Genomic DNA, 26508 nt, shown 5'->3' with positions numbered 1-26508 from the left:
AATGGCCGGCGTAAACAGTGATGTGGATTGAAGGCCCAGAAATACGGCCAGTCTGCATCCTCTTCAAAGTTACTTACTGTTCATGTCCGTACAAACGGGTAGTCGCGGTATGCGCCATTGAGAAACATGCCGCCGCGCGTGGAAAAATGGTCCTCGAGCGATTGGGGGTCCGGGGCGCATTAAGGTGTGGATCCAACGAGGTCCGGGGGACAAACATGGTCGGCAAGCCCGTCGTGGATCTAGCAGACTGGCGCACCGTCGCATTTTCTGGAGAAGAAGCGGGACAAAACTCAGGCGGCGGGGGCAGGCGGATTTGGAGAGTGTCCCGGTGGATTTCAGAGGCGGCAGGGCGGTGACACACGGGTGGAGGACAGGGTGTCAGGTAAAGAGAGTGGTGTTTGGAAGCTCGGGCCTGCGGGGGCAGATGCGACCTTGCCTCTTCCAGGGTCAAGCAACAGCCCGACTCACATGCGTAGGCAATCGCAACGTCCCTCAAACACTCCGCTAGCAACCCTCCATTTCTCCCAAGCCACTCCGTCATCCACCGCAGCCATGGACAAGTTTCAGGCCTTTGGCAAGAACTTTTCGTACGTCCTTTCCCGCCCGCAGTCTCTGCCCGACCGCGCCCCGGCCTATCCACCCTCGCGTTGCGCCGCTGCCTATCCGCCCACTCTCCGCTGACCATCGCAGTGCCTCGTTCACTCCCTTTGCTGCTCGCACCCAGCAGTATGTCAAGGAGCAATTGGGCCAGGCTGAGGACAAGGTAACCGCCTCCGCCGCGCTCCGACGCCGCGCAAATTCGCTGACCCGCGCCGCCCTTCGCAGACCCAGCTTCCCCCCGACTACATTGAGCTCGAGAAGCGCGTCGATGCTCTGAAGCAGGTCCACCAGAAGATGCTGCAGGTCACGTACGTCTGACGTTCCGCCCTCGCTGCTCCGCTGACCCCCACCAGCTCCCAGTACACCAACGAGGCTTACGATTATCCCACCAACATCCGCGAGTCCTTCAACGATCTTGGCCGCACTGTGTCTGAGAAGGTCACCTTGCTCTCTTCTGCCACCTCTCCTGCCGAGGCCCAGGCTGCCCTGACCGCCCCGCCCTCGGCCAAGCCGCAGCCCAAGACCTTCAGCCACGCAATCGCTCGCGCCTCGCTCAACAGCTCCACCCTCCTGAGCCAGGACCACGGCAACTCATCCGACGATCCGCTCGCTACCGCTCTCGAGAAGTATGCCGTTTCTATGGAGAAGGTCGGCGAGGCCCGTCTCGCCCAGGACGCCCAGATCCAGAGCCGCTTCCTCGCCGGCTGGAGCACGACCCTCAACACGAACATTATGTTTGCTACCCGTGCCCGCAAGGCTGTTGAGAATGCCCGTCTGAGCCTGGATGCCACCAAGGCCAAGGCCAAGGGCGGTGCATTCCCTCTGCCCGGCGTAAAGAAGGACGGTGATGAGGAGCACATTTCGGAGGAGGCCCGCGCCCAGATCGAGCAGGCCGAGGATGAGTTTGTTGGTCAGACCGAGGAGGCCGTGGGCGTTATGAAAAACGTGAGGTTTGAATTATCTTGATTGAAAGCATGGCTGTGCTGACGAGGATTCCCTGATTTGCAGGTACTGGATACGCCCGAGCCTCTCCGTAACCTTGCCGACCTTATCGCCGCCCAGTTGGAGTACCACAAGAGGGCCTATGAAATTTTGAGCGAGCTGGCTCCCGTGGTTGATCAGTTGCAGGTCGAGCAGGAGGTGCGTCCCCGCGATTGATCGCGCTTTGACTCGTACATATGCTCTGTTCCTACTTCACTGCAGCTTTCCGAGTCCACAAATCTAACCTCAGATCGTGACTAATAGGCAAGCTACCGCAAGAGCCGCGAGGGTGCGTGAAGCAATCGATAGGCTTGCTCCTCCGATTGCTTTCAGGTTGGATTGAGCCTTTCCGCTCTACAACCGCTCAGAACTGGATAGATTCTTCACCCGCTAGACTGGCCTCAGCGGAAGGAAACCCGGATACGTTCTGGAATGGTCGCTGGCGTGATGGAAGGGGAGACCATGCTTCTGAGCAGATACCCCCGCTAGGCGACACGTTCATCATTTTTTGTATAGCGTTGTTTTTCACTTCATCAGTGGACAGCGATCGAAAACTGAACCTTTGCTGACCTGACGCCTGCACTTTGATGGTTGCGTGACACTCGTGTGTTCTTCTTGATCTCGGATATGATATACGCGTATTCGTGTTCGGCCAGATAGCACAATCCTCCTTTAGCAAATCCGACCACGTTGGCCCATCACTTAAAATTTGATCGATGTGCAACCGCACAGACAAGGCGTGCTTAATTCAACCTCCCGCTGCTCGTTCGGCGGGCATGACAAGACCACATCGACAGATCCTCATCAAACAGCATGCCCTTCCTCCACACGTACCAATCATTCGGGAGCAGCGTCTGTGTGCTCAATGCGCCTGGTTTTGGAAACAGCGAAATAAGGAGTGGTCATCACCGTGGCTTTACTGCGGAGGAGGGGGGCTTAGGAGACCAAAATAGCACAACGAAATAAGATCGACGCGTGGTAGGACGTGCGAGTGTGCGTCCCTCCACTGCCCCCCGTGCAAGGCGCACCGGAGGCACCACATCCCGCAACCTAAATGGAGATAGGTGTCCCTGACGTCAGGTCAAACATATCCGTGCTCTTCCGCCGTTATGCCTCTAGCTGAACGATGTGCAACCCTTTTCCCTTTTTTTTCACTTTCTTCCCCCCCCGGTGCGTTCAGGGGCCGTATACCGCGTCTCGCTCTTCGTTGCCCTTCATATCTGCCTGTATAGTATACCCATTTCGCACACAAAGCTGCGGATCGACATACAGCCATTTAACTGCTAACGCGATAGCATGAGGCTAAACTGTTCAATTTTACTGCCTTTGAGGGGATACGAAGGAACGATCGGCCCGTCGGCTTGCAGCGGCTTTTCCGCTCGACCACGTTTTTTTGGTCTGGAGAAGAGGGTTTGAACATCGATGCGTAGGCAATCTCGAAGCAATGTAGCTCTCAAGATCGACAAGTAACCAGTGCCCTGGAATCAAGGAAACAGACTGTTCAGGCGACGTGCTTTTTTTTTCTTGCATTTGACCAATCACGCTGAGGAAAAAACTGGCAGAGACATTTGTTCATAAAGCGCTTGTTCATGATTGCGCAGTTTTGATTCTTTGAAGTCTGAGCTACAAATGAAATAACCCAAGGAAATGTTAAATGGTTTTAGTAATACAGTTGTCGAGAATTTTTGCTCGCGTGTTTTTCCTCCCAAGACTGAACCAAACAAAACGCCTTGGTCCGAATCCCAAATGTCCTTTTAGGATTGCATGCGCCATAATTGGTTGCCCCAATTGCGTAACTCCAAAGCCCCCATTCTTTTCGGCCGTGTGAATAAGTGCCTGCTCGCTTCTTTTCTTTTTTGCCAACACAAAGGAAAAAAGCTGAAGAACTCCTGATCCGCTGAACTCCAAAAATACTCAGAAGAAGAAGTAAATCGAAGCATATACGCGAATTAGACAAGAGTAATGATAACGAGGCGGGTTGGAGAAAGGACAAAAGTTTACAAAAGGATATTGACCATGTTACATCGAAAAAGAGAAGGCTGAAGTTGATAAGAAAAATGGTAACTCTAGGAGAGCCATCACTCATCAGTATCAAGGGTGGCGTGCGCGGCACAGCCCGTAGGATCAATATCCAATATCGTTGGTCCAGTCCAAATTTGGAAGGTACGATGATTGTGCCGCCGGCTATTTCTCGAATCGCAAAGTGGGTCGTTCTCAGGTCAGGACCCAACTTTGTTTTTCCAGTAGGAAGGTCATCCGAAGAAAAAGCGACTCGCACGTGGTGGAGTTGCCTCATTTCTTCCGTTCTTGACCCACATGTAACGCCGGTCTTATGGATATTTTTCGTCAAGAGCTTATCTTGACACGAGCTGCGATCGGAGGGTGGTAAAAGGGTCACCGACTAGGGCCGTGACTAGCCGATTGGGGACTCTTGCAGCCTTGGTGCAACGCCCCCCTCCTCGCAAGCTTGGATTGCTGGGTATTGATCCCACACTCAGTGGTCCGAGAATTGAGTGCCCTGAGGGCTGTAGCTCCACCCGTAGTCCGGACTATTCTCGTAGATCATGGCATCGCCGGCACCGAAGTCCATGCTGGCAAGCTCCTCGCCAGTAGCGCCGAGGTTGAAAGAGGCAGTCGCAGCCGCGACAGATGCTGAATCATGGCTGGCGCTGCTGCCTTTGCGGTCCTTGACGCTGAGGTTTTCAAAGATTCCGCGCATCTCACGGAGATCCTGTCTGTTCTGGTCCTTTGGAAAGGTGGCGCGTTCCTCGATGAAGCCACGGATCTGGGAGACGATTTCTGGCATGCCTTCGTTGTTTGGCAGCCACCAGTATGACACATCCACATTCCAGGCCTGGCCCAAGCCCGCACGCATGCTCGATGGGTAGATGTATCCTTGGGACTCCACCTTGGCGAACTTGCGCCTGCCCCACGTAATGTGCCTTTCGTCCCTAGGAAGATGGACGACGCCCATCCCGAGGGCGGCACTGGCCTCGATGATAATTCCGGGCGGGCTGTTGGGGTACATCTCGAGCGACTCAAACATCTTGCAGATATCATAAGCCATCTTCTGCACCTCCGGAGTGGGCTCCCTTTCGAAGACGTTGCATAGCTGCATCTTGAACATGAGAGCGATGGCCCAATAGTCGATGAAAACGATGTTCATGGGGAACAGCTCGTCGCCGTACATGAACTGAGGATCGTACGGATCAACAACATCGTCGGCATCGCGTGGGGAGGAACCGTCGAAACTTGTAATGTGTTTTGTTGCGTCAGTGAGGGCGGGATCAAGCTGCTCGAGCCACTCGTCGATTCTCTTGTCCAAAACCATGCACTCGGCAGCGAAAGCCTCATCGCTAATCTGGCCCTTCGCCTTCCTGGAGAACAAAGACGATGAGTCATTGGCGAATAACCTGCACAAAGATAACCTCTCGTCAAACTTGCAACCCACATCGTGAGGCTTGTCGCGTGTCTGTTGGGTATAATAGTCGGTGCAGGCTAGAAACCAATCGCGTGCGAGTACTGTTTCATATCCGGACAGGATGCCGCCCATGAGGTCGAAGCGTTGATACCAGGTGATGATCCTGCGGAGGGTCTCGTTTTGCATAATTGTTTGAGGCGTGTACATGGACGTGATGATTTCGTACGCGGCTCTTTGATGACCAATAAGGCTCACCCAATCGCCCAGGTATTCCTATACGTTTCGGTGAGTAAAAAAAGGTGGGAGTGGGATCAGGGAATGCAAACCTCGATTGTTGCCAGCTGCAGAATGGTCAGAAGAGTGGCAGGCGTCCGCCTCTGGTTGCGTTGCAGCGACATGCGGAGCAGCTGGACGGACCGGTTGTAGTAGCTCAGAAAGTCCGCAATCCTCCCATTCGGTCTTGCCAACGTGTGGTGGTACGCGGCGAATCCGACAACGGCGTAGAGAAGGTGGTCATTATGCACGGCAATCTCGAGCAAAGTCGTGCGCATGAAATCGGCACCGTCATACTTCAGGCAGTAGTGGTGGCATGTGATGTTGTTTCGGAACCAGTCGAGATAGTAGCGGACGTCGGACGGGAGTTCAGCCCAGGTGCGTTCCATGGGGGACTTGCGCAGGTTTGATCGACTCGATGTCCGGGATGGCACAGGCCGTGGCTGGGCATGGGGAATTGTGCTTGATCCTTCCGTAGAGGGAGACGGACTCTTGCCGTGTGTCAGCGAGGGCGTATTGGACGGCTCTCGACTGAGACGGCTTGCGTTCGAAACACTGGTCTGGTGGCTGGCTCCATCACCGGGCTCATCCTCATCGGGAATCGAAGGCAACGGCGCCTTTCCTTCGGCATCATCGTCATCGGCGGACGAATTGCTCTGGGGCGAGGAGCCCTTGGTCTTGCTACGGCTGGACTTATTTGCTACGGCGGGCTCCGGATAGACGCACTCTCGGTTTCCTTTGCGGCATCCTGCATGGGCGGGCGTCATTAGCAGGGCGCCACCAAACGGGGCGGAAGATGCATACTTTCACAAATTGGGTGAGTCTCATCACACTGGCGCAGCCCGCATGTCAGCCATCTCGGACGATGAAAATGAAATGGGTTTTGAAGTCCTACCTTGACTCGTCTGTTTCTGCAAGTGTAGCAACCGCTCCGAGTCCTGCGGTGTTTCACATGCTCGGCGCCAGGCGCGGGCCTCCGGCGGGCTCTGGAGGAGCCCTGGGCTGGTAGCATTGTCCGGCTGGGGTCGTCAAGGTCGGCGTAGTTCTGGCGGAGGTTTTCGGATGAAAGCGTCTGGAAAGGCTGCAGGCCGTGGGCGAAGCTGGGCGGAGGATAGCTGTTTTCCATATGCATCATCGGCCGCTGGGGATTCATGGCGAAGTATGGCGGCATGCCGGGCATGTTGTTGAAGTGGTTGGCCATGGCTCGAGAGATGGAGGGCGAAGATGGAGATGGAGAGCGAGGGACCGTGAAGTGATGGCGGGGGATTGTCGTCACAACGTGACCAGCGGCATCCGGCGCAGAGTAGTCGGCGGTGGGCGAGATGTTGGCGATGCTGTGGAAGTGTCGTGGTGGATGGAAGAGAGCGGTTCCTTGCCAGACCCCTCCAGTGTTGGATCGCGGGACGTAATTATGTACCGGCAAGGCGTGTAGAGCTAAGATTAGTGAGGGCCAGGGACGGACGGGCAATCAGTACTGGCGGGCGGGCTGGCACTGCAGCCCTGCAGCAGTAGCCAGCTCGACCACGGCCGTAAGCGTTGATGCGCGCTCTGATGATGAGCAGCCGTCCGTACTCGTACCTGAGCAGCGGGCGTGGGCCCTGCACGCGCTGGGAGCCTTGGGTGGATATTGGATATTGTGGTGCAGGGGAGGGCACTTCGGACAGAGGCCGGGCGTTGCCGTTTCCGCGCGAGGCCTGCAAATCCTTGGAGCCGTTCAGCACTCTGGCGTTGACAGCAGCGCCGCCCCGCCTTGCCAGGCTTCGAGAACGGCCCCAGCCCACGCCCTCGCCTTTTTTCGCCGTTCTCATGCGTCAACGCCCGGCACCCTGGGCGCGCATCGCAGCTAGGGGCCGGCACTTGCTCCTGCCCTCCGCCCTCTGCGCTGCCCGCCTCTGCTGAGCGCGCCCCCGCTGCAGGATCACCACCTCCACCACCGCCGCGGGGCCGCCAGAGCGGCCTCGGCGGCGCGGGCACAGACGCAGACAGCAGCGCGGGCACCGACGCAGGCCCCGGGGCTGGGCAGGCAGGGCAGCTGGGCAGCTGGGCAGCTCGCAGGCGGCGCGGCGGACGTGCCCTGACCCGGGCTGCTGGCGTATCGTTGCTCTATCGCGGCGCCATCAAGTCGAGACAGGCGGCGGATGAAGGGTGCAGTGCTGGACGGCGGCAAATCTGGGAGGCGGGCGGGCCAGCAGGCGCCCGGGCGGGCTCTGGCTGCACCGATTCGGCAGCGAGCCCGCTGCATAAACAGCGCCGACGGCCGTGAAGAGCAAATGCGCCGAGGCCACCAGCGGTAGCGTGCCAGCGCGCGAGCTTCTGGAGCAGCGCAGCCAGGGCGGAACCAGAGCATTATCATCATCGCTGCGGCCAGGACGCCCGCCTCGCAGCGCGCTGCAGGGCCGCTGACGGCCGGCCGTTGCGGGCTGGCGGGCGCCTGACGGCGACGCGGGCTGCCGGCGTGCGGTGAACGGCGCGCGCGGGCCACGGCCACGAGGCGGCGGCGTGGAGAGGTGCTGCTGAGGCTTGAGGCCGGTGGATGTGCGGGCAGGGGCTCAGGCAGGGGCTCCGCCCAAAGCCAAGACGAACCATGTTTCGACGACGGCTGCTCTCGCTGCCCGGTGATATCATGCCAAAGGGCCGGACAATCTCGAATTGCTCGGAGATTCAGTCAATGCAGCGCAGATCTGCAGCATGGAAGCCTCCTCGCCGCCCGCGCCGTGCTCCTGGCCGGCGTGCCGGTACGTACATGCGCGTTCGCGCGCGCGCGCTCAGCGTGCTCCGGCGGGCGCGCTGCAGGCGGTAGGCGCGGTGTGCTGGGCCGGCGTGGGCGGAGACGGCGTGCGTGGGTTCTGCAGCCAACGGTCAAACGCTGTCGCGGATCTGCGTTTCAGCAGTCAGATCCATGACGGCTGCACGCAACTGCATCCGGGCGCCGCGCTGGAGACGGGCTCCTTGCTCGACCACGTGCGGGCGCAGGCTTCTCCCTGCAATTAGCAGACGAGTCGCGCGGCCGGCAAATGCCTGGCTCGGGGTCCCCTGCGGAGGCTGGGGGCTATACCTGGGCGTCTAAGATCGCGCGGCCCAGGGATTTGTATAGGGAACAACCTTAATGCTGCTGACTCGGCCAATATTGAGAGACGTGCGCGCAACGTTCAGCGGCCGGAGATGTCGGGAGCCCGGCGAAGGCCTCCAGGCACCTCCCAGATCCCCACCACAGATCCACCGCCAGCCTGCCATCACTCCCGCACCACCACGCCGGATCGCAGGGTTCAGCGCTCACCATGGGCCGACAGCCTGCCGCATCCGGCTACTCTTAACGAGTTCTCTCCACCACAATCTGGCAGCCAATACTTGCGCCCGCCTGACCGCGCGCCTGGGACCAAGCCGCAGCAGCACGCACGCCTTCCGCTGCCATCCGCACAGATGCCCTGCATGTGAGCAGAGCTAAACGGAAGCAATACGGCGAGACTACTGCCTGCTGCCCGTCCCGACCGACAGGAGTCGGCTGGCGAATGGCGCGCCGCGAGCACCCCCCGCCTGGCGCAACACTGCTCCTCCAGCCGCTTGCCCGTCCGGGACGCGCGCGCCTGTCACATTATTGCACCACCAGCGTCGTCCGCAATCCTCCAGCCCGCCCCATGCGGAAGGTCTCCGCCTGCAGCATCAGCCGCCCGCTCGTCAGCAGACGGCTTCACGACGACGCAGGCCCGCGGCCTCATGAAACCCTAGGCGGGACACGCGCCAAAGAGGACCAACGCGACGTTGATCCGCTGGCCCACTGCCACTCCTCGATTGCCCGATCACGGCCCGCTGATCAGACCGCACACGTCGCCAGATTCGCGGCGTCAGCGCTTTCGCAAGCCGCCCATAGGCCGCTAGCCCGTCTCCTGGATGGAATATGATTGATGGAGCTTTGTTCTTCCCGCTCCCGAGCACAAGCAAGCAAGAAGCAAATGCTCGACAGGGGGAACCTCGTCGCCGATTCTCGCTCGTCAGCGGGAACAGGCCGCTGACGCCAGAGCGCCCCCTGCGGCCACCGATCTCCATCGTGCCCCTAAATTTCTCCTTTGCAAACACACGCACGACGACTTTTTCCTCCAGTCCGCCAAGCCCCCCGGTCCGCGTGCTCTCGGGCTTGCTGCAGTCTTCCCCACTGAAGGATCCCCCCGATCATGCCACCGCAATCCCGCCAAGCTCCAGCGCTGCGGCCCTTCGCCGCCGCCACACCGACCCTGCTTCTTGTTCCACATGGCTCGTGCTGCTCTAAATATTTCTCTGCGCTTCGTCTAGAAGAACCAAGGTGGTCCAAACAAACGTCTTTCCCGCCGCACTGACGCCCCCGACGGGGAGGCGAGTGTACCTGCACATCATTGAGATGCATCACATCTCTGCCCGCCTCAGTGTCGCTTGACGCCGACGCTGCAGGACTGACACAAATGCTCCATGCTCGGCGAGGTCCTGGACGTAATACCCCCGCTCGGCAAAAGTCCTGAGGAGCATTGACGCTTCACGATGCTCTCTGCCCGGCGAGATTGGCTGTCACCGCCTGTTTACCTTCTGGAGTTGCTGTCAGGAGAGCCGGCCGCCGGTCCGAGCTGGCTTTCGCTCTTAGCTCGCGGGAGCCAAGCCAAAGGGGGGTGAGGACGATGCGCGCTCGGATGGACGAGCGGAAGCAAAGATGATCAATATAACCCAACGTTATGCGAACGACGTTACGTGTCACTAGAACCACCATCACCACCTCTAAGCCTCGTTCGACGCGGCCGCCCGTCCACAGCAAGATGAGATGGACTTTGCGATTCTTCTGTTGTCGGGGACTCGGAATTAATATATCAAGCAAGACCCGTTGTCGGATATTTCGGATTCGGGTTCGGGGAAGGCGAAAACGAAAAAAAGACTGCCAGCTAACTCGAAGACTTGACAAAAGACGGTTCTGAACAGGAAAGCCAGCCGTGGCGGAAGGCCCAGCCGGGGAAGATCCAACGGCGGACGGAAATCTAATGTCGCATCCATTGCTGAGCGTGGAAATGCTTTCCTGGTGGCATGCCTTCTAGTTGCGCTTTCGCAGTCATAGCGCGCCCCAAGCCGCCTTTCACATGCAAAACGGCCGGCAGTTTTGCGCTGCCCGTGTATACCGCATCGGGCCCAACAACCTGACTGACTGACCCAATCAACCCAGGGACAGTCCACGGCTCGTGCGGGCGCAGAAGTTGGCGTTTCCGTCCCGTCGCATTGCCATGTTGTTGGATTTCTGCGCAGCGTGGTCCGGGCACGATGATGAGGAGGGATGCCAGGGGCAGCGAAGATTGCGGTGTTTATGCTGCCCCCCGGCGGTCCCCCACCCCCTCTTTTGCCTGATCGGGGAAGCAGCGGACCACGCCGCAATGTTGTCATGTGTTGCGCAACGCAAGCAGGCTGGCAATTCAGGACTGATCATATTGCTCGCACCCAGGAACCGGCACGCCGGTTGTTTCCGCGTCATCAGTCGTCTTCAACGGGAGGCTGGCGACCAACCATCTCGCAGCCCGCGCGCCCGTCAGCCAGGATGCGTCGACGACGCTGAAGAAATTGCGGAAAATGCATAGCCCCATGACCCGGCATGCACGAAAACTTAAACCTACGCGGACCAACGTGCTCCGTGGTAGCTGCGCTACATCCAAAACGCGGCGACTCGCTGAAGCGCGCGCGTGTTCAGACGTGTGCGCTGAGACGCAGGCGGGCGCGCGACTCAGCGACAGCTAAAAAATCAAAGAGTGCCGCGGCAAATCCAAATGGCGCACACTGTGCGATTGCCACTTGAGGGAAAGCGCCAGGAACGGGGCAAGCACTGGCCCTGCGGCTGTTGCCGCGCGGGCTGGGTAGGTAGTTTTTCTGTCTGCCATCGGATTTGGGCCTGCTGCGCGAGGTTGGTAAGCCGGCCCGTCGAACTAGGCATCGTGGCAGCAGTGGGCAGACGGACCGGGGGTCGCAGAGCCGTCTGCCGTTGCGCATCTCCGCCTAATGCCGGTCACCAGCCAGCCAGCCACCCATACGACCTCACCTGCTCCTCCGCACGCAGGCACCTGTCACAACGGTAGCGTCCGCGCACCGGTGTGTTCCCAGATCTGGGCCCCACTGCAGCGAGCAGAGCGAGCTCGAGCCCGGCGCGGGCACGCAAGCCAGTCGCAAGGCGAAAGTGCCGGTACCGATGGCTTCTGTTCTTTTTTAGTCGCATCCTTCCCGCCCACGCTCGGGCCTCGAGCCATCGGAGATCACGTTCTGCTAGCACTGCTAGCCAGGACCCAACCCGCTGCGTACGTATCAGAAGCACTAGCACGCCCGGAGCCTGACGATCTCTATGAGCAGCCTGAGCGCCCGAGCGCCTTCTGACGTGCCGTTCTCTCGGGAGGGATCAAGCACGCCTCAGCGGGGCTTGTATATCCCGTGCCTGCAGCGTGCATCACCCTTCGCTGCCGACTCGCAATGACGTTCTTGGCTCCCTCCGCTAGCGGCTGGCTATCGCCCTGGTGGCTTGCGCTGCACGTTTCTCCGGACGCCATCTCCAACCTACTACTGTCCCCTAGTCTTAGCGGCCTTCTAACATCCTTCAGCCTCCTTTGCAGCCCCAACCCTGCCTAGGCCCCGTAGCGCGACCGCCGTTCTCACAACAGCACCTCCACACACTCCGCCTCGCTCTCTGAAACAAATTCTCCGAGATGAGCCAACGGAGCCTCCGGCCGCCCGCCACCGACCCAGCCCCGCTGAAAGAAGGCTGAAGAATTTCTCCCGGAAGCCTCATTGCATCATGGTGGGGGAGAAAACCTTGAGCCCCTTACGGCGCCCTCCGATGCAATATGACCGGCTGCTTCAGGCACACTCTAAATTTCTGATGCAGCCCTCGTGCCTCTACTCTCCGACGGTATCCGTGGCGGTGCACTTTCCCGTTTGGGTCTCATTGCTTCGGAGATGGGGGACACGGCATGTGCCAGCCCAGCTGAAGACTTGACTGACTCTTGCCGTGATCCTTCGTTCCACGACTGCCGTTGGGCATCGAGCGCACGAGAGCAGCACGTATTGTCCGGAGTGTGCAGCGCCCCCTTCCAAGAGCCCCGACCGCGATATCGATTTTCCTAAAGTCGATAGCGGATACGGGGCTCATATGTCTTCACCTTTCCAGGCAGGCAACAATCAATCTATAGTGGTGCGTTGTACCATGCGCCATGGTCTGTGCTTGTTGCCTGTTTCGGCGACAAAAGACGAAAGGCCAACATCATACGAGCTCGGTGGCACGCCTTCAGTCCAAAGCGTCTCTGTCCAGGGCAAAACGACGTAATGAGAATGCTAGGTAAGACAACCTCGTCGAACGATCCAGTTTCGTCCGGTGTTTTGTGTCCGCGACGTCATTCTCATATGTTTGAACACGTCACAAGCCGAAGCATCATCATTTGAGACCGGAGCTTTTACGCCGTTCATGCTTCCCCTTCGAGGGAACCCGTGTGATATTAAAAACCTCTGCTCCTTTGTACTAACTAGTGTGAATCGTAAGGTGGGCAGACCTAATCCAGGGGCACTCAACTGGAGAGATACACTCGTACAGCCTCGCAACAGGAGCCGGAACAGAAGGAGAACCTTAAAACACTTGTCCAGAGGCGACGAATATGACATGACGTCAAGCCAACCGGCACGAATGCTCTAAAAATCTCCCCTGGCCGCTCGCTGTTGCAGCTGTTCTCCCTTTTATTTTTTTCCGTGCGAATCTCGAGGGTCTTAGATCGCACATCCGCTACGACTTGTCGTTTGACCTTGCCTGCCAACTCGGCAATAAGAAATTAAAGAAAAGTAAGAGAAGTCATCAAATCATCCACAAAAAAGAAGAAGCAAGGAGACGGGGTAAATGGCGCAGAAAGATGACTTCTGCGGCTGCCTGACCACAATAAACCAAAAACCAGCCGTGACGTTAATAGCAGTGATAATGATGACGGGGGCCCTTCGACATGAAAATGCGCCAACTCCTGAGCGATCGCTATGACATGTGATCAACAACTATTAGTTCCCGACCCTGTGTGCGCGCGCTGTGCTTCGCCTGCTGTGTAGACTGAACGAGTGTTTCCTGTGACGACCAAACCAATATGCCTGAAGCGCCGTGCTTGAGAAAAATCCTGAGTGAGAGAAAACGGAGGACAAAATTCAAAGGAGGAAAAGGGGAAACAGATAGCCTCTCCATCAATCAATGCATAAATGCACTGAATACGCCTGCACGCCTTGCAATCCGAACAAGAATGAGCATACCTGGATTTCAAGACCAACAATGGATGGCCATTCCAGATCTGATAAAGCGTCAACGTGAGAAAAAGTTACGTTATGAGGTCTTCCCATCGAATGCACCTGCTGTTACTCTTTGATGCTTTTCAGCGTGGGTACAGTAGGTCACTGGAAGATCATGCGACTGCGGGCATTTCGGGTGTCGCAGGGGTGGCCGTTCGTTTTTCATGCTCCTCTACACCCTGCCCTCTACAGAGCGGGCACGAATTCCGTCCAGTTGTAAGCCACTGTTCATCAGAATTAGTATTTATACGTGTGTAGAGCTGTTGGCACTTACCTGATCAATGCACTCCCGGTGAAAAAGGTGTCCGCATTTTATCAATTTGCGAGCCTCCTCGCTTTCTTGATATTCACTTAGGCAGACGAGGCAGCGCTGATCCGCTGTGATGGCAATAATCTCCTCGCCTTCAACAGCAGCCGCGATCAGCCCACCGGACTCTACATCAGCCTGAGCAGCCTCACGGACTATGTAGAGACCACCTGCAGACGAAACGTCCGATTCACTAGCAACCGGAGGTTTGGCAGGCCCGAGAAGCGTTGAAAGTAACATCATGTCTTCGTAAGTAGGAGTGTCAGTGAAGAGACTCGGCGTGGTAAGGATAGGATGGTTTTCCGGATAGCTGCCACCCAGCACGTAGATAATCCAGCTACGAGGCCCCTCGCCAGGCGCATGATCGGGTTCTACAACGCCGTTACGCCGAGCAGAGCCAGCGCCGAACCTTGTATGGTCAGACTCGCTCAATCGACGCTGACGAGCGGTTCTCAGCTGGTGAAGAGACCGCGGTTCTTCGGCAGGAGACTCCAGCCCGGAGCTTCCTCTGATAGGAGACCGCACAAAACTCCCACGTCTTGACGATTCTGCAAAGGGCAATGCCGAAGCGTCTGAAGGTGGAGTAAACGTGGGCGTCGTCCTCCCAGATGAAAAGGCAGACATGCCTGCGGGGGTGGACGGTGGAGGTCGAGGACCAAGGGTCGAATCTGAAAGGGTTGAATATGGGCGTGGACGTTCCGATGGCGAAATACGGTGATGTCGCTGGTTGTCGTAGGCTGATGGGAACGTGTTGATGCCTCCCATTGAGGCACGGCGTCGATGGCTAAATCTAGTTCCATTCTGAGGTTGTCGTAGGATGCCATCAATGCTAGGTTCAGAACCGGAAGCGACCGGAGCAGGGAAACTCGAAAGAGCATCTAAGAATGGGGGAATGTTGTCGTCATGCTGGGCAGCTCCAGCGGTGTTGGGATTGATAGAGCGAATGCCAACTATAATGATAGGGACCATACGGCTCTCCGAGCCATCCTCGTCTGCGCGCTGCGCACCAGAAGCTTCATCCGAGTCATCCTGACTGCCCTGAGACATGGGTGCGGTGGTTTCGCGCCTCGTAGCCGTGGAAGAGCCGAACCTAAACATGCGGAAAAAGTTCAATGGCGCTGGCGGTCCGGACTCATCCGGATCCACGTCCATGCCCGCCGTGTGACCACGGAGGGCAGAGGCTATCCGGCCATTCTGGAGGGACTGAAGAAAACCATCAAACGTGCCATCCTCGTCCCCGCCCACGAAGTTGCGAGCCTCGGCACCAGCTCGGTGGTCTTCGCCCATGAGAGTGGCTGCGGTGGCGGCTGCCGCTACGGATAGAAGACGAGACAGCATGGCCGCGTTGTCCTCGTTCTGGTTTAGGGGGGACCTCCGCCGCCGCAGCGAGTTTCTCACGTTTCTGCTACTTCTTTCTGGCACCACGCTGCCGGCTACTCGATCAAGGATGCTGTTCGAGTGCTGAAGACTTGTCGGACGCTCGGGCTCCACATCCTGCTCCCGCGACTGTAGTGGGCTTTGCAACAATGAGTCCGTCTCAGGGGACTCGGGGGCTAGGTCATCGATATTGAGAGCACCGGCAAGCTCGGGCATCTGCAAACGGGGAAGTGGCGAGCCTGGAGAATCCGATGTCGAGGACGAAGGCTGTGCAGGCGACCAGAAAGGCGCGAAAGGCGCGGACAAGCGGCGGGTGTTCGTGCGTGCGGGACGGTCGCGGGAGCGGGAGGACGAGCGTGGGCGGCTGAGGATACTTGATATCGACGACTGAGCGCGGCTCAGCCTGGAGCGGCGGCGCAATACAGCTTCGGGCGCTTGAGACGAGCCAGCATCTGGGCGGCCGGAGCGGAGGCGGGTGAAGGACAGAAAATTGTGGGCGGAAGAGCGAGAGGTGGGCTGCGATTCGGGTGTTGAGGAGCCATCGGCGACGTGGGAGATACGGCGCGGTGTCGGTGAGTGCTGACTGCTCCGCCGCCGCTCGGCGGGAGCGGACACACCGCGCGAGCTGCTCTGGCCCATGGTGGTGCGGGAGACGCGGAGGCCCGATCGCTGGGAGCGGGCGAGGGATGGGTGGTGGTGGAGCGGGAGGTCGGGGTTGTGTCGGAAACGAAGGCAAGGCTCGTGGAGAGACGCAGCTGGGTGGGTTCAAGCATGCGGCGGTGATGACTAGCTGGCTGGCGTCGGCCATGACTTCCCGTGACAGCGGCATGCCAATCTGTCAGCGTGGCCGCCGGGCCCGGGCGTAGCGGCGAGGCGAGGCGAGTGACGAAGCTGCTGCTGGCACCTACCACTCCACGAATCCGCCATGCCGCAAGCGCCCCCATTTGCTGGCCCGCGCAAGCGGGACGCCCGCCATCAGAGCCTGCGCGCTCGCCAGCATGGCCAGACCCGCAAGCGCAAGCGTGACGACGCTGACGAGCCAGAAGACGTTTCCGACCACGCAAGCTCTCCCGCCGGAAACGATGCTCCTTCGACAAGGCCGCCCTCCTCCGCCATCAACACTCTCACCGCTGCACAAGCCCATCAGTTCCGCGTTGCTGGCCATGACCCCGAGCTCCCTCTCCCCAAACCGCCCTTCCCGCATGCGCCGGCTTCGGTCAAGCAAACTCGCCACGGTGAGCACCAGCGCCCATTGAGCAAAAACGCAAGCCACGAGGACAAATTTACGCCCGCCGAGCTACACCGCGAGTTGGCCGCGCTCAACCCTCCACTGTACGCCTCGCACCTCTCTTCCGCTGCACGTCTCCCCCAGACTCGCGCCAAACGCCGCTCTCGAGGACCCAGCCCGTCGGAGCCTCGTCTCCCCGAGTTGGAATCGGATGAAGGCAATCATTGGCGACATCGCCTAGTCCATGAGAAACTCGCCATCATGCATCGATGTCTTTTGCAGGGTGACTACCACCGTGCAGGTCTCGTGTGGAAGGTGATATTGCAAACTGGACGAGGTGCTATGAAGGTGGACGAAAGGGTCTACGCAAGATGGGGTATTACAGCTGAGATGCATCTAAATACCCCGAAAGCCAGTGACGATAGTCAGTCAGAGATTCCCTCCGCGACTATAGATGATGCGACCTTCACGGAAGAAGGCTTCAAGGCCGCCCGTCTCTATTATGAACGACTGATCCTTGACCATCCATTTCAACAGAGTAACCCGAAGGCCACCAGCGCTCTTACATTTTATCCGGCAATGTTCAGCCTGTGGCTTTACGAGATATCTCAGGCTTCCCGAGTTGCAATGGCTGCAGCTGAAAAGTCCGACTCGGATGATGAAGACACTGGATCTGAAGTGACGTCGGACTCTGGATCTCCAAAGCGGCACGCCTCAGCACGCGAGACCCGGATTTTGGCCATTAGAACCGACGAACTTCGCCGTGCCCGAGAGATCGCGGCTCGGCTCGATGATCTGCTGTCATCTCCACATTTTGACAAGCGTCCCGAACTTCTGCATCTACGCGGCATGATTGCCGTTTGGAACGGTGACCTCATCGCTCAAATTCATCAGTCCGAAAGGATAATAGATGGCCATAGACCCTCTGAAGATGACTCCGAGATGCACGACGATGCCGACAGAGAAGAGCACATAAGTAAGGCCAAAGAATTATTTCAGCTTGCCAAGGCCTGTGGTGGTTGTCTGAGCGAGGGGGCAATTCAAATTTTGGGAATTGAGGATGACTGAATATACCCCTGCTCCCTTGCAACACAGAAAAGGGCTGGACCTATTGCTAGGTTTCCGTTCCTTTCTCGCAGGTTCAAACTCTGGATATCAAATACAGTGAATCGGGCAGTGGGGGACCCCACTCACACTGATCAATATTAACACAACCGCATGTCTCGCAGCAGAAAGCATTATTGGTCGGCCGAGAAGCGCCCTGGGTGTGCTGGCGTTTCAACACCCACTATCAGTTACATACCGTCTCATGACCATGGTCCTGTCCACGAATGAAAGCTATAGTCGGTGTCTCATCTGACCGGATGACACAAAATTCGTCAGCTGCAGACTCCTGCAGAGGCTCATCCAACCGATAAGCATTGTGCTGATATGCGGGGTGATAGCCCAAGCCGGCCTTGTTCCGTTCTCGCACGTCGATTCTTAGCCACGAGATAAAACAGCGGACCAATGACAATGGTCACCATTGGGGGCTCCCACGTGTAGGCTTTCGCGCTAATGGGATCAAAGAGAAACGTGTCCAAGCTCAATTGCCCCTCGCGGTTGATGACTAGTAGAAAGAATAGAATTTTTTTGTTGAACTGCTACGCTTTTCTGAACAGGAAACTTAATTAATAATTTGCTGGTTGCCACTGACCAAGGTAAGGCTTACAAGAAGAAATTTTTCACGCAGAAGTACTAGGTGAGAGGGATTATCGATAGTTGACGACATACTGGATCCACCATAGAGCAACCCGCCGCCAAAGGGCATTGACAATCCTGCCTGAAGTGATGTATAGAAACATGCATCAAATATTCATTGAAACCACACGTTGCCAATGGTTTTCATCCACAAGACACTGTAGTCCATAGTTTTGGAGGCGTTCTGCTTATTGGGCGCCTTAGGCACTAAGGCACAAAGCGTCAGTGCGCGGAGGTCAGGCGGTGAGTTTCTGCCGCTGCCTGTAAACAAACAGAACGAGCGTGTCCCGGTCGCGACACACTGTCTCACCTTGCAGCTCTGCAAACCCCCAGGCGCCAGCCTTAGATACCGTACGCTTCGCCTCACTTTCGCCGCTCATTCAGTCCTTCGCGCTCTCATCTTCATTGCGGTGAGGTTGGCAGCACACCAGGGTGTTTGCGGCGCGACACCCTCAGTTCGCGGTCGCAGAGATCCTTTTTCTTTTCCCTTTCTTCTCCAGATACCCCTTGTGATTATCACACAATGTCTTCCGAAGACGAGTCGGCCTTTGAAGTCTCCGACGGCTCCGACTTCGAGGCTGAGCCAGTCACGAAGAAGGCAGCCGCGAAGCCGGCAACCACCAAGAAAGCTGCGGCTCCGAAACGCGCGGCGAAGAAGAAGAACGAGCCGCTACAACCCGTCCACAACGATAGCTTCATCCGCCATGACGAAGACACCATCATGAGCGACGCATCGCCACCGCCGGCGAAGGCGCCCAAGGCCGCGCCAGGCAGCTCGACCGACAAGTACCAAAAACTCACTCAGCTTGAGCACATCATCAAACGCCCGGACACCTACATTGGCTCCGTAGAGCGGGACACGAAGCACATGTGGGTTTTCAACACCGCAACTGAGTCCATGGAAATGCGCGAAGTCAGTTTCGTGCCCGGTCTCTATAAGATCTTCGACGAGATTCTCGTCAATGCCGCCGACAACAAGCAGAACGATAAGAACATGAGCGAGATCAAGGTCAGGATCGACCGCGTCTCGGGGGAAATCAGCGTCAGAAACAACGGCAAGGGTATCCCTATCGAGGTCCACAGCGTATGTATCCTCCACGTACCATGATGCGGCATTTACTGACGCCCCATACAGAAAGAGGGCATCTACATCCCGGAGCTGATTTTCGGTCACCTGCTCACGTCGTCCAACTACGATGACAACCAGCAGAAGGTCACAGGTGGACGAAACGGTTATGGAGCGAAGCTTTGCAACATTTTCAGCACAGAGTTCTCCCTGGAAACGGCCGATTCTCGCGTTGGGAAGAAATACAGGCAAACATGGACGGACAACATGGGAAAGTGTGGCAAGGCTAAGATCACGTCACACAAGGGGGACGACTATACCATGGTTACCTTCAAGCCCGACTTCGCCAAGTTTGGTATGGACGGGATCGACGATGACTTTGAGGCTCTGGCTAAGCGCCGTGTCTACGATCTTGCGGGCACGTGCAAGGGCATCAAAGTATTTCTCAACGGCGAGCGTATCAAGCTCCGAACCTTCAAGGACTACATGAAGATGTACACCAAAGCGATCAAGTCTGAACAGGTCGCCAGCGGCGCCGGTAGCGAGGCGGAGAAGGAGGTCATCCTCACTGATAATCCAGACGAGAGATGGGAAATCGGCTTCGCTGTGTCCGACGGTTCGTTCCAGCAAGTTTCGTTCGTAAACTCCATTGCGACGACGTCCGGTGGTACACACGTTGGCTACATCGCAGATCAAATCGTCAACAAGCTTACGGACATCATCAAGAAGAAGAATAAGGGCGGTTTCCAGTTGAAGCCCCAGCATCTGAAAAACCACATCTTCCTCTTCGTCAACTGTCAGATTGTCAATCCGGCCTTTACCTCGCAAACGAAGGAGCAGATGACCACAAAGGTCAGCCAATTCGGAAGCAAGTGCACGGTTTCGGACAATTTCTTGAAGGCCATCGCCAAGACCGAGGTTGTGAACAACATTCTGCATTTTGCCCAGCAGAAAGCGGACCAAGTGTTGAAAAAGTCGGACGGAGGAAAGAGGATGCGCATGAACCACTCCAAGTTGACGGATGCGAACAGGGCTGGCACAAAGGATGGCTACAAGTGCACCCTGATTCTGACAGAAGGTGACTCGGCCAGTTTGCTCGCGTTGGCTGGACGTGCAACTGTCGACCCAGACTTGTTCGGAGTTTTCCCGCTTCGAGGAAAGATGCTCAACGTCCGTGACGCTTCGATTGACCAGATTTCCAAGAACCAGGAGATCCAAAACATCAAGAAGTTTATCGGTCTGCAACACAAGAAAGAGTACACCGATACTAAGAGCCTTCGTTATGGACACATCATGATCATGACCGATCAGGATCATGATGGCAGTCACATTAAGGGTCTGCTCATCAACTTCCTGCAGGTTCAGTTCCCCAGTCTGCTCAAGATCGAAGGTTTCCTACTGGAGTTCATCACCCCAATCGTCAAGGTCTGGAAGGGCGACCCCAAGCATCCGAAACAGCTCAAGTCCTTCTTCACGATGCCAGAGTACGAAGAGTGGAAGAAGGACCCCGCGCACCAGAAGGGTTGGGATCACAAGTACTTCAAGGGTTTGGGTACTAGCAAGCCTGAAGATGCTGTCGAGTACTTCCAGGACCTGGACAAACACTTGAAGGAATTCCACACAATGAAGGACCAAGAGGCGGAACTCATCGATCTTGCTTTCTCAAAGAAGAAGGCCGATGCTCGGAAGGAATGGTTGCGTAACTTCGTCCCTGGAACTTACCTGGACATGACGGCTTCTAAGATCTCGTACGAGGACTTCGTCAACAAGGAGTTGATTCTCTTCAGCATGGTTGACAATCTTCGGTCCATTCCCTCGGTCATCGACGGTTTCAAGCCCGGTCAACGCAAAGTCCTGTATACTTGTTTCAAGAGGAACCTTAAAAGGGACATGAAGGTCAACGAACTCGCAGGTTTCGTAGGAGGATTGACGAACTACGCGTATGGCGATGCCTCCCTTCAGCAAACGATCGTTGGCCTCGCACAGAACTTTGTCGGTTCCAACAACATCAACCTCCTGGAGCCCAGCGGCAACTTCGGTTCTCGCATCCAGGGTGGTAATGATGCTGCCAGCGCTCGTTACATTTACACGAGACTGTCTCCTATCGCTCGCCGCATCTTCCATGTGGCGGACGAGCCGCTCCTCGAGCATGATCAGGATGATGGAAAGCCGATCGAGCCGACCATGTATGTGCCAATCCTTCCAATGATTCTTGTCAACGGTGCAGATGGTATCGGCACGGGTTGGAGTTCTTCAATTCCCAACTACAATCCCAAGGAGATTGTCGAGAACCTGAAGCGCAGGATGACGGGAAGCTGCAAGGACGACATGGAGCGCATGAAGCCTTGGTTCAAGAACTGGGATGGTGTGATCGAGGACATGGGAGGCGACCGCTACAAATTCACGGGAAAAATCCTGCAGACGGGCGACCTCGAAGTGGAGATTTCGGAACTGCCGATTCGTGTCTGGACCCAAGATTTCAAGGACAAGCTCGAGGAGATCATCAAGGGTGAAAAGTCGCCGTCTTTCATCAAGGACTACAACGAGTACCACACGCTGACAAAGGTCCGTTTCGTCATTAAAATGTCGGACCAGAAGACGATGGCCACGGCTCTTGAGATGGGTCTGGAGGAGCGTTTCAAACTCTACAAGACCATGGCGACCACTAACCTCGTTGCATTCGATCACGAAGGCCGCATCCACAAGTACGCCACCGAGCTGGACATATTGGAGGAGTTCTACATTCATCGACTCAAATACTATGAGAAGCGCAAGCAGAACTTGCTCGATGAGATGCAGAGGGAGCTTGAGAAGCTGAGCAACCAATCGCGATTCATCAAGATGATCATCGATGGTAAGCTGGTGGTGGCGAAGAAGAAGAAGATCGCTCTGGTTGCGGAGCTCAAGAAGCTAGGCTTCAAGCCTATTCCTAAGAACGAGGCGAAGAGGCAGGGCGAGGAGGAGGAGTTCTTGGAAGAGGATGAAGAGTCCGACGAGCCCGGCGCAAACGATTACGATTATTTGCTAGGAATGGCTATCTGGTCTCTCACGCAGGAACGTGTCGAGAAGCTCCTCAGACAAATCGGCGACAAGGAACTGGAGATCGATGTTCTCATCAAAAAGTCACCCAAGGACCTCTGGAATGAAGACCTGGATGCTTTCGTCGAGGAGTATGACAACCTCCTTGCCTACGAAGCGAGCGAGGAGAAGAAAGCCCGCAACACCAAGGGGCGCCGTGCGTCGGCTAAGCTCCGCATCGGCGCAGGCAAAGGCGCTAAGAAGCGCAAGGCCGACGATAGCGATGCAATGAGCGACGAGGATTTCGAGGTCAAGCCGAAGAAGAAGGCTGCGCCGAAGCAGAACAGTGTCTTTACGAGTTACTTCTCAAAGTACACTGACAACGCAACGAACAAGGCCAAGGACTCCGAGAAGGAAAAGGCCACCGAGCCGAAAGCCAAGGCAGCGCAGCCGAAGAAGACGAATCTTCTTTCGAGCTACATGGCCAAGCATGGAAAAGCCAGCGACAAGGACGACTTGGATGCAGCCATGGATATTGATGACACTCCAAGTGCTGCGGATGGAGACAGATCGGAGGACCAAGCAACGGTACGTCATTCACCACAGAGCCTCGATGCAGGAGAGGGGACACTAACATTGCCACAGACTGTTTCAGCGGCATCCAAGAACAAGGCTGCGACTGGCACGAAGGCTGCAGCCAAAGCAAAGAAGGCGAAGAGCTCCGAAGACGACAGCGAAGATGAAATTTTCACGGACGCTCCCTCGAAGCCTGTAGCAAAAGCTTCGAAGCCTGCTGCTAAGTCTAAGAAGACCGTCGTCCTTAGTGAGGACGAAGAAGACGAGTTTGATGAGCCGCCTCCGAAGCCGAAGGCTAAGGCTGCCACTACCGCGAAGCCTGCCGGAAAGGCTAAGAAGACGGCGGTCAGCGAAGAGAGTGATGATGATGACCTGGATGTGGCTCCAGCCAAGCCAAAGTCCAAGGCTACAGCGAGCTCGAAGGCTCCCTCAAAAGCCAAGAAGACAGTTGTCAGCGACGATAGTGACGATGAAGACGTCTTTGCAGCCGTAGCCAAGGAGACGAAGGCGGAGGCAACGCGCAAGCCCCGCGCTGCAGCGGCAAAGAAGGCTACGTACGTCCTGTCAGACTCGGATAGCGACGAAGAGATGGCCGACGATGGTCTTGGCGATGTCAGCAACTTGGTCAAGGGTATCGGAGGACCGTCAGGAGCTTCTAGCCGTCAGCTCTTCTCTGCATCGAAGGCGCGGAGCAAGGGTCCTGGCCTTTCCACTGTTGCAGTTGGCAGGACTAGACCCTCTCTCGAAGATTCCGACCATGACGAATCTCAGACCGACTACACGCTTCTTGCGCCGCAGATGTCGCCGCAGAGACAGATTCCACGCACTGCCAACGAGACAATCCTCTCGGACGACGAAGTCGATGCGGAAGATGAAACCCCAGCGAGGCCTACGACTAAGCCGCGTGGTAGGCCTGTGGGAAGCAAGAACACGGCGGCGAAGCCGAAGGCCAGTGCTGTGAAAGCGGCGCCCAAGACGGCGCCGAAGGCTGCTGAGAAGCCCAAGACGCTGAGCCCGGCTGCAAAGGCGTATGCTAGGGGACGTCCGGCCAGGGCCGCGGCTACCAAGAAGTACACGATCGAGGAGGACGATGATGAGGATGAGGATGGCTCGGAGGCCAGCGAAGCCAGCGAGGATGACTTCGATGACGATGACAGCGAGTAGACGGAGGACTTTGCGCTTTCAGAAGGCATGGCTATAGGTTCGTTCATTGGAGTTCTGCGGGTCAGGAGACTACAGAGTGGCGTTGCTGGAAAACGAGACACGGCCGGGACCGAGACGAGCGGTTACAATCATTTCCTTTCTCCGAGCAAGAGATTTTAGCTCCAGAAATTCACGATGCTCTTTCTAGAATCTGCTGTCTGAAGTGAAGTTAAAGCTGCATGAGAGAATGCTCGAACGGACTTAAGGTCGGGCCGGTCGCGCCGAATGCGGCATCTTCCGCGGGTTTGTGCCTCGTGCTGCTGCTCCATCTCCATCTCCATCCGCTGCCCTTGTGCAGACCGCCCTGACGGCCCTTGTCCCCTTGTTCAATTGCGCTGCCTCTCGACCGCAGCCTATCTGTTTTGCTTCCGCGCCCCTCTGCGCGCTCGCGTATTTCCTCCTTCTACTGTGCAACACAGTGCCGCCTCGGTCAATAACAAGCACAGCTTACTACGGCGCCCTTTGCGCCTGACCTCGACGGCCAAGTTCATACAAACCTCAGCGCGCCATGGCACGAACCCGTAGCATGTCGCCGCCTGGCGATATTCCGTTTGGACATTCGGCGACCTCTCCTCCTCCGTTGCCGCTTTCGAAGCGCGACAAACGACGCACCATGCTATCGGAAAAGCTCAACGACATGTTCACGTCCTTTTCAGAGAACCGCGACCAGCACTATCGCGCGCAGATCCAGGCCGTGCAGACTGACATGGCCTTGATCATGCGTGCCGACCCATACCAAAACAAGCCGCTGGATGATACTGGAGACGAGGTGGCTGATGCCATCCATGGCACAACTGGCTCCCAGCCGCCTCAACCCGGAACTGCCACTGGCGACTACGTCGCTCAGGTTGGTCGCTTCTACAGCAAGTTTGTCAACGATGCAAATGATGCCCTGGAGACGCGCGATATCGCCCTGACCATGCTCTGGGTACGCCATTTTCGCACGCTGCCTGTAGCAACTCGCTGACATTTGATGTAGAACAAGTACCAGGCCAGTATGCGCGAGCTCGAGCAATCGCATTCTTACAAGGTTCGACTCGCCCAAGAAGAACACCGCCATCTCGCAAACACACTTCGTGAGCGACTGGTCGCAAGCGTGAAGCAGCGGCAAGCACGGCTGCTTAAGGAAAAGGAACAACTGGATATCGCGGACAGCAATGCTCTGCTACTACACCCCAACCAGTTCAGCATCACAAATCCTGCGTCTCCCGGAGGTCCAGCTAGCAACCGAAAGACTCGGCATACTCGTCATCGCGTCGGCGATCCGGACGACATGGTCAGCACTGCTATGGCAACCGAGAAGTCGCGCAAGAGGAAAGCTGCCTTCGAGGATGCTGACAGCGGCTCACCTGGTCCCTCGGGACGGAATGCTGACCTAGGTTTCGCATCTCCATTTCGTGATGCGAAGGCGAAGACGATGCATACGCAGTTCGAGGCGCCGGCCTACTCGATCGACCGCCTATTCACGGATAAGGAGCTCGCCATGACCATGAATACCGCGGCGGTCGCTACGACGCACTTCTTTAACAAGCTAAGGGTGCAGGAGCAAAACAATCACAATGGCTCGGCCAACGGTGCTAACGGTGCACACCATGGCGGGACTGATGGCGGCGATGACTCGGGCACTCCCACGGCCAACGAGGGCGAGGCTGAGGGAGATGAGGACACAGCGACGCCCGCTGCACCCGAGATGGAGCGCACCCAGTCACATCATGCGACTCGTGGATCGACGCGCAACAACCCGCTGGCAGACCTCGCCCTGGCTGCCGAACGGACTGGCACTCTTCCATTTGCCAGTGTCGCCCCGGTTATTCTGCCAGCCAACGTTGGCAGCAAGGCCAATGCATCAGCGCCGACTCCTCCCGGTCTTTCGAATGCAGAGGTTGACAGCGACTTCATCATCATGGCCCGACCATCTGACGGCAACGATGATATCAACGAGAAACTTCTGCAAACTGCGTGCGGTCCACTCCAAGCCAGAGAGTATCAATATCAGCCAAGCAATCTGCGCAACGATCACAGCGTAAACGGCATAGGCGCGCTTGCGCCACACATGGACCTCAGCGGTGTGTCGATCAGCGCGGCAAACAGTGATAGCGGCATGGGTGGCGTACCGATGAGCAGGCACGGCAATGGTAGCTCGATAGGCGGCGTCGGTATGCGGCGAACCGGCAGCGGCATGGGAAGGGGCAAAGGCCGTGCAGCTTGATGGTCGGCACCGCGTTGTCACTCCTCTGGCGCTTCATGATACCCGGTTGCGGTCGCTGTTGCATTTCATCTGCGGTTTGGAGTTTGGGTCGCGTTCAGCTGGGTTTGGTGCATGGATATCTAGTAACAAGAGTTCGTTGATCGGAGATCGGTCAAAGTCCAGTCATCTCCAAATTCGTAAGCCACTGCTCTTTGCACATTTCATCGTG

General features: G+C 57.0%; 6 protein-coding genes across 6 annotated transcripts; 4 read left to right on the top strand and 2 right to left on the bottom strand.

The window, feature by feature from the left end:
* Positions 1 to 552: 552 nt before the first annotated feature.
* On the top strand, positions 553 to 1878 carry LTHEOB_8992 (BAR domain-containing protein; the record flags this gene model as incomplete). Its single annotated transcript, XM_035518530.1, has 6 exons — positions 553 to 587; positions 691 to 763; positions 826 to 908; positions 954 to 1545; positions 1609 to 1740; positions 1846 to 1878. The coding sequence occupies 6 exons, from the start codon at positions 553 to 555 to the stop codon at positions 1876 to 1878; spliced, it is 948 nt and encodes a 315-aa protein (XP_035369891.1).
* A 2197-nt stretch (positions 1879 to 4075) lies between these two features.
* LTHEOB_8991 (C6 finger domain-containing protein) lies at positions 4076 to 6476 on the bottom strand (the record flags this gene model as incomplete). Its single annotated transcript, XM_035518529.1, has 4 exons — positions 4076 to 5275; positions 5329 to 6023; positions 6080 to 6107; positions 6171 to 6476. 4 exons carry the CDS (start codon positions 6474 to 6476, stop codon positions 4076 to 4078), a joined length of 2229 nt encoding a protein of 742 aa, XP_035369890.1.
* A 7859-nt stretch (positions 6477 to 14335) lies between these two features.
* Positions 14336 to 15899, bottom strand: LTHEOB_8990 (Zinc finger RING-type protein; the record flags this gene model as incomplete). The annotated part of the gene is made up of 2 exons (XM_035518528.1): positions 14336 to 14391; positions 14855 to 15899. 2 exons carry the CDS (start codon positions 15897 to 15899, stop codon positions 14336 to 14338), a joined length of 1101 nt encoding a protein of 366 aa, XP_035369889.1.
* Positions 15900 to 16185: 286 nt separating this feature from the next.
* LTHEOB_8989 (Transcription initiation factor rrn11) lies at positions 16186 to 17556 on the top strand (the record flags this gene model as incomplete). Its single annotated transcript, XM_035518526.1, has 1 exon — positions 16186 to 17556. The coding sequence occupies one exon, from the start codon at positions 16186 to 16188 to the stop codon at positions 17554 to 17556; it is 1371 nt and encodes a 456-aa protein (XP_035369888.1).
* Positions 17557 to 18751: 1195 nt separating this feature from the next.
* Positions 18752 to 24052, top strand: LTHEOB_8988 (DNA topoisomerase ii; the record flags this gene model as incomplete). Its single annotated transcript, XM_035518525.1, has 3 exons — positions 18752 to 19312; positions 19364 to 22900; positions 22958 to 24052. 3 exons carry the CDS (start codon positions 18752 to 18754, stop codon positions 24050 to 24052), a joined length of 5193 nt encoding a protein of 1730 aa, XP_035369887.1.
* Positions 24053 to 24704: 652 nt separating this feature from the next.
* Positions 24705 to 26300, top strand: LTHEOB_8987 (Deacetylase complex subunit protein; the record flags this gene model as incomplete). Its single annotated transcript, XM_035518524.1, has 2 exons — positions 24705 to 25019; positions 25071 to 26300. 2 exons carry the CDS (start codon positions 24705 to 24707, stop codon positions 26298 to 26300), a joined length of 1545 nt encoding a protein of 514 aa, XP_035369886.1.
* Between the last annotated feature and the right edge of the window lie 208 nt (positions 26301 to 26508).

The sequence above is a fragment of the Lasiodiplodia theobromae genome, assembly GCF_012971845.1.
Source record: "Lasiodiplodia theobromae strain AM2As chromosome Unknown scaffold_29, whole genome shotgun sequence".
NCBI classification, from domain to species: domain Eukaryota; kingdom Fungi; phylum Ascomycota; class Dothideomycetes; order Botryosphaeriales; family Botryosphaeriaceae; genus Lasiodiplodia; species Lasiodiplodia theobromae.
The sequence above is the reverse complement of the archived record's forward strand: the minus strand, read 5'-3'. Positions and strand labels throughout refer to the sequence as shown.